The 10,313-nt window shown below is 39.3% G+C and overlaps 1 protein-coding gene across 1 annotated transcript in view; it reads right to left on the bottom strand.

The window, feature by feature from the left end:
* Window positions 1-1,806: 1,806 nt before the first annotated feature.
* SEC62 (SEC62 homolog, preprotein translocation factor) overlaps window positions 1,807-10,313 on the bottom strand; it is a 45,919-nt gene continuing 37,412 nt past the window's right edge. The window contains exons 5-8 of the mRNA XM_019503275.1: window positions 9,528-9,620; window positions 7,136-7,196; window positions 5,052-5,171; window positions 1,807-3,730 (exon numbers count right to left, since the gene is read on the bottom strand). Coding sequence (XP_019358820.1) covers window positions 3,261-3,730; window positions 5,052-5,171; window positions 7,136-7,196; window positions 9,528-9,620 — 744 coding nt within the window. The 3' untranslated portion in view covers window positions 1,807-3,260. The remainder of the gene's footprint in view (window positions 3,731-5,051; window positions 5,172-7,135; window positions 7,197-9,527; window positions 9,621-10,313) is intronic.

Here is a 10,313-nt window from a genome sequence, read left to right as displayed (position 1 = left end):
TTGTTAATCACATTATTGTGAATAAAATAAAAATAGTAATCAGGAAAAAATAAACTGAAGCTTGTCATATAAAATGGTGGGAGGAAAATCAAATGAGACCACTTAACATTTTATTGCAATAAGGAAATTTTAATAGAATAATTGTTTAAATAATATTCCACTAAATAGAAATACTTGTTCCCATTAAAGTCATCCTACTAGAGACAGGTACGTAAGTTAAAGTCAAAACCAGTAAGGAGAAGCAACTTACTTGAAAATACTTTCATTTAAGAGTAGCCACATAACTTAAGAGAACTGTGTCTTCAAAAGGAGGTTGGATAGATATCTGGCTAGGGGACTATGATCCCAGCACTCGTTCCTGCCATGGCAGGGGGTCAGACTTGATGATCTGTTCAGGTCCCTTCTGACCTTAGGTTTCAAACTATGAAAAACTGAACATTGCTCAGTACCTTCACTGTTTACAGATCTGTAGTATTCGTACCTTGCCCCTTTGATCTGGAAATGGATGCCTCATGTCCTCCTAAAATTTGTTATTGCTGGCATATTAAATTATAGAATTGTTCATCTCCTATTTTCTAGCCATAAAACAATTTTTAGAATATATGGATGAAGTCAGTATTTTTGTAGAAGGTGTCAATGTTGTAGCAGTAGACAGTGAAGTCTTAGATGGACAGAGAACCATTCAGCAGCACCCTCTTCCTCACCCTAACCTGTCAAGATGTGTCATAGTAGATCATTGAAGTTCAGGGTTAGAGTGCAGCGTAGGTTGATCAGGCATAACATCTGCACTGCCAGTTTGGTACGGGTTTTGAGGTCTAGATACCCACTTGCTGGGAAGTGGACTGATACTTTTAGCTCATTTCATATAGGTCACTGCAAAGATAGCAGTTGGCAATTTGACTAAAAGGAGCTTTTATTGTTTGACTGATTAGAGTTTATCATCAGATAGGCTGAATAAGATGTTATTTCATTTTAGTATGGGAAATACTAATAGAATTTACTGCACTAAGTTTCCAACTGTGGTGGTGGCCCAATTGTTTGGGACTCTGACCCACTGCTGGACTTTTGTTGTTAAGCTGTGACTAGCAATCATTCATGTTAAGTTAGATGAGGAATTAGTGGTTTTGAGATTCTTTCCAAATACAAGAGTAAAGCCATCTTCCAACATCTGTATTGTAAGTATTACACCATGAAGGATACTTTCTTAGTCTCTTGTGCAAATAGCATTTAAAAAGTAGACATTTAAGCCAAAGTTCACAGCCTTACCTGGTTTTAACTTTCACTGAAGTCAACAGGAGTGCTACCTGATTAAAACTCCAAGGTCTGGCTTCGGTACAGGAAGTGAAAGTGCTTTTATGGTAATAACTGTCGTTTCATCTGCCTAAAAGTTGTGTGTATCACTCTGCATAAGCTACAATGGTAGCCATGTAGGCAGATAATGGTACATGTTACAGAAGTGGCTGAAGACTGTTCTACATAGCAGATTGCACTTCAGTTCCTGATGTGAACTAAAAGAAATGGATTTCTGTCTGATTGCAGCACGCTGAATACTTAAGCAAGTGGAGAGAAGGGTTTTGAGCCAGCATACTGTACCATTATAGATGCACATCTTAAAAGTACCAAATGATGATGACAGGGTTCTATTAAAGTCATTCCTTGCGAAGAGTAGTAACACACGTGTGAGTTTAAATGCATTGTTAAGATTTCTGCCATCACAATAGGAAAAAAAAATACAAAACAGATTCAATCTGTTTCCCTTATATGATAAATATTTGGAAGAGGCAAAAAGCAATCAGACCACATCTGTGAAATGTGCACACACAAAACATATATTTGCACAGTTGAAAATTAACATCTTAGTTCAAAACACTGTAATGGAAAAAAGCAAGAGAGATCTGGAAGTCAGATACTGAAAATGCAAGCAATAACTAGCATTAATTCATCCTGGTGGATTCAGGAAAGAATTAAATCTGTACTCACTATTTCAGCGATTCAGAAGAATGATGTCAAGCCTCAACTTCTTTAATACTTATAAAACTAGACACAGCGTTCTCCAACATTTTAGCAAATAAGGAAAGCAGGAGACAAACAGCACATTCAGACTGCTTTAGGATTTGAAAAACAATTTGGTCTTAGTCAGCTTTTGTATTAGCTTTGCCACTTGTACTTCTGAACAGGTGAACACTCTCTCACAGCACTGCCTACTCAGATAATACAGTACTCCAGTTTGTGAATATAGAAGGTTTTAACATTAAGGCATACACACATCTAAGTTGTTTGCTTTTGTTCAGTAAGGATTAGTTCACTTGTACTCAAATATATGGAATGTTGGCATGAAACTAAAGCTCCTGTCGACATATCTACACACTGTCTATGAGGTCTTTCTGACTTGCATTTCTCTGGAAAATATACCCTGAAATGGCTTTAATCAAACAGACTGAATTTTGGATAAAACTTCTAAGTAGCAGTCAAAATAAAAGGTTTGTTTTATTTGTAAACTCTGTACAGAACACACTTTTTTCTTATATTATGATGGGGCTCGGGAAAATAGAACAGCCGTGATTTCCAAACCGTGCTATTTCCTTCACATGCTGGAGATGACATCGTTCTCTGAACCAGATATTCAAAACAGTTTGGATTTCTTAAGTGGGTGGCACATGATTTGGAGAAATAAAACACTGAAGTCAAATTCAGCACTACCAGCTTGTAGGTCTCCAGCAAAATACTTCAAAGTTGGTTTTTTGTTGTTTTTTTCCCCCTAAAACTAGTTTTTCTTATGATTTTCTGGAAAAAAGAAATCAAGAAAAGTATCAAGAAAGCCATAAACAAAGAAGTGCTTTACCTAACTAGCTATCAAATGAATATACTAGTAACTACCTGGAGTTTTGGTCATTCAACTTTTACCATTTTGCAAAAGCAGTTTGGAAAAGCCTAAACTTATGGAACGATTATGAAAAGTACCAGGAAATGCCTTTAAGGAAACTATATTCTTCAGTATTTGAGGACTACCTGGACAATCTACAGATTGATAGAAAACTTGTCAGATTGTAAAACTTTTGTAAATGTATTATTTAATAATGTACCAAGTAATCAAGTTAATGGTTAAAAAAAAAAGAGGGAACTAGATATAAAACTGTTTGATAACATGTATATTTCAGCAAACAAATTGAAAGAATGCTACTATACGTTTACATTTTGGAGATCAGCCAACAAAGAAAATCCAACCATTTGCACATATTCAGTCCCCAAACTACTGTGAGTTACGATTTTTCATGCAAAGGCCTATTTTCTTCCTCCTCTTCCTCTTCCTCCTCTTCACAGTCACCTTCATCTGTTTGCTGTTCAAGCTCCTCTTTTGTGATCATTTCAAAATCATTTCCATTTCCACTACTATGCTGTGAACGGTCATCTTCTCGCCTATCACTGTCTGTGTCCGAATGCCGCTCTCCTCCTGAGCCTTCTGTTCCTGAGTTTCCTGTTGCCTCAACTCTTTCATCCTCCTCTTCCTTCTTCTCACTATCTGATTTTTCCTCACTGTCAGATTTTGGCTGCTTTTTGGACTCCAATTTGTCCTCTTTCTTTAAGTCTGCTTTTGGTCCTTTGTATTCATGTGTATACAGCGGCCTGAAGGAGTCAATGAAACCCACGTCTGCTGTCAAATTTGGCAAGAACCAGAAGTGATGTCTTCCTCCAGTTATGAGCCAAATAATAAGGAAAAGAATGCACCGAGCTGTAAGGAGGGAAAGTCCAAATATTTTATAGTATAAATATTTACATCATGTTTAAATCACAACTGTGCGTATAAAAGTATTTCTTCATTCCTCTACTTGAAATAAATTAGGATACCAATAAAAACATCTAAACAACCAAAATTCTGGGCTTGAGAGATGGGTCAGTCAGCAAGACTTGGGGGCAGCGATCAAGAAGCAGGACAGAGGGACAATAACATGCTGCTAACAAAAGTCCATTTTAACTTTGGGATCCTAGGAGTTGGAAACAGTAAGAGGGGAAGTTTTTCTGTGCAATTGTAAGGTGCAATAATTTGTTCTTAGCCAAGAATTGTTTTCTATTATGTTGTGTGCAGCTCTCTCAGTAAAGTATTGTAAAGTGACAGCAGTTTCCTTTAATCACATTTTCCACCTGCTGTTCTGTTTTAAACATTGTTCTCTTCTGCTATGCACCATGCAAGTCTGAAGAAAACTTAAAATACACAACTTTGATTTACCTGGTCCTTAATAATTTAGTTACAGTCCCAGCTTTACTTGGTTTCAAGCACCCCTGTTTTGGTTCTCTGCCATTCCATAGAAGACATCATTCATGTCTGCCTGGAAGGAGGGCAGAAGGCCAAAACTGACATCTGGCAATAATCTGTCACTACACACCTAAATGAGGGTGTCATCTAGTTTTACTTTCCTTGGAATGCCATTGGCACATAATACTAGGAGTGTGTAAGTTATTATTACCAGGTTAGGCGATTCAGCCTCTGCCCTGAACTGGATTTTCAGGGGACAACAATCGCCTTCCATGGCTCACAAGCACTACCTGCTAGTTCGTAGACATTAGCCTTTCTTCTCCATCTTCTTTGTTTCTTAAGCTTCTTTCCATCATGGTCACTATCCTCCAATTAAAAGACCCTGCTTTCCATGTCCATTTTACTTTGCTCCCTATCTCATTAGCATGTAGATGTGGGCAGCTGTAGTACACCATCATGAAATATCCAATGCACATAAAAAAAAAAACCAACATCTCCAGGGGACACAGCAGTTTTGTCATGGGGAAGAAACTCTGCACTATATAAAAGAGGGTAGGTGTACACTCCAATCCACAGCCCTTACTTCCATGGCACAACAGTGACATACAGTGGCCACTGAGGAAATATTCACATAGGATTAGGGTACAGTTATTTTAGATAGTAAGAGTAGGATTTTCAGAACCAACTGAAAGTTAACGGGATTGAAACTCGTGACAAATTAGGCACTTGGAATTTTAGCCCATATTTCTGCCTGCTTTTTATAACCAACATCTACTGATTTAAAAAAAAAGACACTTACCAACAGCAAGAAGGAGAATACTGGCTACAAAACAGCCCGCACCTACACTGAGATAATAAACCCCTACTCGCATTTCTGCAGGCCACAGAGGGAACAGAGTAGCAGCTATAACAGCAATCACTAAACACAAAAAGAAAGAGAAGAGGAGTGAAAAACAGAATATCCAATTAAAAACAACGGGCCTGTGAAGGTACAGTGTTGTTGCCTATACTAATTTTTGTACAGTACTTAAAACAAGTAATGCCATTTTGTAGTGCCATTCACAAACCTAGGCTGGGCTCTCTCTTTGCCTTCAGATGTGCATATTTTTAAACAAATAGCCAAGGCACAAATATTAAAGAATATGCATAAAAGTCTACAAACTGAAGAATGAAGGGGAGGGGAGGAGGCATTCAATTTTACTGCAGTCTCCCAAAGGATACAGCTTCTGCTATCTGGCTGTTTGATTACATCTACATGACTGCATACGTGTACAAACATCCTCACCAAACCAAGTAGCAAAAATGGTTCTTATGTGGATTTCTAACCTTAGACAGCAGGTGCCTTTTTGGCCTTAACCTTTAATAAAATCCTCCAGTACACTGTACTATCTAATGAAAAACAGGTTATTGGTGTGCAGGCATCAGAATTAATTTACCCTGCAAATATTTGTGTCCAACCTGCATAAATAAAAAAAGCAAGAGAGGTGAACAGCTATCAAGTACAACTTACATTTTCCTAAAATGATTACTTTTGGCCAGCTCTTTAGTGTGTGCCTGAATGGGTACTGCACTGCACAATATATTAACTGGTTTTACATAACTGAAATGTACATCTTAGAGGCCTGTGTAACCTAGGTTAATGTAGAAAAATTTAATCTGTGTTTAGTAAGAGTAAGAGATCCCCATTATTGTGTGTTCTTACAGCATGTATTTACTTTTCTCTCACAGGAACTGTGACTCAGGGTGTATGAAACAGGCCACATTTGATTCGGATTCGGCCCGGATTGGGAACAGCGATTCGATTCATTGATTCGGATCACTGTCCCCAATTCGATTCAGCTGAATCTGAAGATTCAATGCTGATTCGGAGAATCAGCGATTTGGCCATAGACGCAGCTTTAAATGTTTTTTCTACATACCTCAAGGTACCAGGCGCGGCTCATGAATGTTGTGATGCTGGGGTGGATGGAGCATCCCACAGGAGCACGGGGACGCCCCCTGCCCCCCCCAGTGTGCTCGGCAGTGATCCCAGAAGTGGACCAGTAGTAGTTCTGGTCTACTTCTAGATCTGCTGCTGAGCGCGCAGGAGGCCCCCCCCCCACGCCCTCCCTGGCTCAGTGATCGGTCACAGGGGGACCCCAGGTGCTCCCCCAGACCCAGTCACCAAGCCAGTGGGATGTGGGGGCCCCCCACCTGCTCCCCAGCAGACCTGGAAGTGGACCGGAAGTGCTTCTGGTCCACTTCTGGGTCTGCTACCAAGCATACTGGGGATCCCCCTGCACTCCTGTGAGACGCTCCATTCACCCCAGCATTGCAACACTCGTGAGAGCCGCCTGGTAGCTTGAGGTACGTAGAAAAAACATTTAAAGCTGCATCTATATCCGAATTGTCAAATCTTTCTGAAATCAAATCTGGAAAGTTCCGATTTGATTCAGAAAGATTAAAGGGTCGCCCGATTAGATTCGGACTTGGAGATTCGGCCACCGAATCGGGCCGAATCTCCACCAAATCGAATCAGGGACCAAAGCTTTGCACAGTCCTAACTGTGACTGAAGCAAGTTCATAGATTCACAGATTGTGAGGGGCTGGAAGGGACCTTGCAGATCGAGTCCAGTCCCCCCCCGCTCTAGGCAGGAAGACAACTGAAGTTAAGTGACCCCAGTGAGGTGACTGTCCAGTCTCCTCTTGGAAACCTCCAAGGTAGGTGACTGTCCCACCTCTGGAGGGAGTTTATTCCAGTTTAACAGTATCAATTTGTGGTCAAAGTATCAATCAATAATAATAAAAGCTTTACACATGTCATATTCCCTGAGCAATAGATATGCTTGTTTGGTAGTTATCTACACCACCAAGCTACTTGTTAAACATTCATTCTAAACTTACCAAGTATAAGTCCCATGGCAAATGTTTTAAAATGAACCGGGTCATAGATCCAGACATACACCTGTAAATAAGAAGTGTGTTAAAACTGACAAAGTTCTCTGGTAAATCTCTCAAATTTGTCACCTCATCTGTGTGAGTCACCTCATCTGTATGCATCTTTATTGCTATATTCTTATACTGTATTACTTTTCACTTAGTTGGTGCTACTCTACCCTCCAAGTCAGCACTGTGACAAAATACAGCATTGTGATGATAGGTCTATAATATGAGTCCGACTTTAAACCGGAGTCTCTGTACTTCACTGTATAATGCTGACAATCTTGTGACTAGAACCTCTTCAAGCTAAACAAATTGTTTCAGCATTACACTGATCATACTCTACCCCAGGTAGCAAAAGTACATTTTATTAAAAAAGGATACATAACTGAAGTAATTAATTTCATACCACTGACATACAGACTTTGGATGTGCAGTAAAGTACAGTTGAAGGCTAGGAGCTTCCAGCACCTGAGAAGTACTGTTACTAGATTATAAGATTCACACCCTTCATGGGTGCTTCTGTTCTTTTAAGTAAAAGTTTACTTAAGCACTTGATATATCCATCCACATTTTAAAATTCTTCAAACATTAATCCTTATAACAACCATCTGAAATAGACAAAAGAATTTCTTTCATTTGGCTGTCTGATAATAGTAGAGAGATGTATATTTCTGCTTAGGATGTGAAATTCTAGCACGAGATGGGCAGGAACTTCTAGCTCTCAAAGTCATTTTTTCTCATTTTCAGCCACTAGTAGATGCATCTGTTTTGAAACATTCTTGTCTAACATTGTCTAAAAGCAAATATAACATGAGAACTTAAGAGGAAATAAACATTCTGGAACTGTCAAAAATCATACAAGTGAAAGACATCATCGAATCAAGATGTTTATGAAGCCATAACCTTCACTAAAAAAGCCTACTGAAGTTTCCAAAATACATTTCTGTGTGTCAAGAGGTATCCACAAGACAACATGGAAATGGGCAGCAAGATGAAGTCCTTGATAAACGACAACTGTATGAAAAAAACTGAGGCCAGGGAGCAGATAAATGGCAACTGCATCTAGCGCACTGGATAAAAGAATAATCTAAATTCTCCAGAGTTGTATCACACCATATCAAAAGGTTTAGGTGAAGCTATACAGTCCATCTGAATCAGGAATTTACCATCCCTGTAGAAAAAGCTTCTTGCCAAGTGTAGAAATTCTTTGAACTAGTAAGATTAATGATCGTTACTGAAACTATATGGAGCCTTGAGCCAGCTGTGAAGATTCAAAACTAGTAGTCCCTAACAATAGTAACTCATATTGTTACAGCTGAAAACATGATGACCAATAGGACTCCTTAAGAGAAGAGAGAATACAGTTCTGCAATGACACAGCTCAGTACAATGAGTGGTATCAGTTCTTCTACACGCAGCTAGTTCTGCAAAGAGCTGAGCCATGTGTGGGCCTAACTGATGCTGGTCGATTAGGAAAGTTCTTTAGAGTTCTAACAACGAAGGATTTGAAAATAGAGTCCTGAATACATGGGGACACTGCCAAGTCTTGCATAGCTAGTTTTGCATGGAGAATTAACAAGTCAAATTATCACAAAAACCAAGAAGGACAAGGTCTGTAATTCCTGCTCCTCTGGGTGTGTTCATCCTGCCATACAGCTGTGTGGAAAAGGTTGGGTAAGTGGAACTTGCTGCATTTTTAGTGGCTGTGTTAGCCTGCTCACATGACCTATAGATTTGTTATATACACTGGATACAATTCTCATATACATACCTACTATTTTAGGTACTCACCAATTTTGTGAAGGGAAGGGTGAAATACGATATATAATCTGCAGGATTGGCAAGAATCAGCTGCATCAATTACAGTGTATTTGGTCTCTGCATGAGAAGCACCTCTCTCTATAAAGGGGCAAAATCACCAAGAAGTATAGGAATTTCCACTTGTCTCAAGTTATAGGTATAAGAATAGGAGCCCTGATGCTATGGCATTGTTAGAGAAGTAAATTATATGTTTTACAGAAGAGGCAAGTGGAACACAGAGAGGCTAAGTGACTCACTTGAAGCCACACAAATAAGATGGGCAAGATGGCATAAGAATTCAGGAGTACTTGGTTCCAAGTTGTATGCTTTCATCTTGAGGCCAAGTGGCCTCTCCATGGAAGCCACCTCCCCGTGACAATCTTCTTTGTCATTTAAAAACTGCTTCAAGAAAAGCCAACAAGTTCCCACCCATTCCTTTTAGCAACAGAACAAGGATAAATCACTCTAGAGAAACCCAGTAAGTAACCTGAGTATTTTGTCACCTGTGACCAGTACAATGACAATAAACATAGGAAATAACTAGAAACCTCACCTCATTTCCATCCAGGAAAACTTGATCTTCATGTGGCTCAAGTTTAAATTTCCTCTTTGTTTCCTTTTTCTTGGGTGTCCCTGGGGCCTCCTCCTAAAAACCAATAGCTATTGTAAAACAACAGGGATACTAACAAGCAAACTAGAGATTGGGAAAGGCCTCAGATTCACAATCTTGGAAATTAAAGCCCTTAAATTATTCAAAGGAAAGATATAGTACATGTTTCCCTGTACTATCATTTGCAAAGTTAATTCATTCTGTAAATTAGGGATATCAAGTTTTGCACAGAAGGCTAAATTTCATTTGAAATTATTTTATGTAGGCCAACATATAAATTAAGACTATATACCAACTTCAGCATCCAGAGAATCTCTACTGATGCCAATGGAAAGTTTGGGCAAAGATCCAGGCCAGAATACAGCATTTATGGTGTAACTGTGTAGGCCTTGGACATCATCAGTGACTGAAACACCATGACAACACGTGCAGGCACTGGACCTAGCATAAGCCTAAATCATAACAGCATGTACTTAAGCTAGCATTTTAGCTAGAGGTGCACCAATATATCGGTCTATATTGTATCGTCACCAATAAAAGGAAAACTGACATTATCAGCAATTGGCTTTTTTTGGCTGATGCAGCTCAAAAAAGTGTCACTGATAAATGCTGTGTATATATGTGCAGCTGCAGCACATATGCAGCCAAGAATGCAGCCTGGCAGCTTGGAGAGCAGCATCTGGCCAGTAAGTTAATGGGGGAAAGAGGTGTGGGGGAGAGAAGAGGCGT

This window comes from Gavialis gangeticus, unplaced genomic scaffold (genome assembly GCF_001723915.1).
Source record: "Gavialis gangeticus isolate Ggan-Ray unplaced genomic scaffold, GavGan_comp1, whole genome shotgun sequence".
Classification (NCBI taxonomy): Eukaryota; Metazoa; Chordata; order Crocodylia; family Gavialidae; genus Gavialis; species Gavialis gangeticus.
This window is presented reverse-complemented; position numbering and strand designations above follow the sequence as displayed.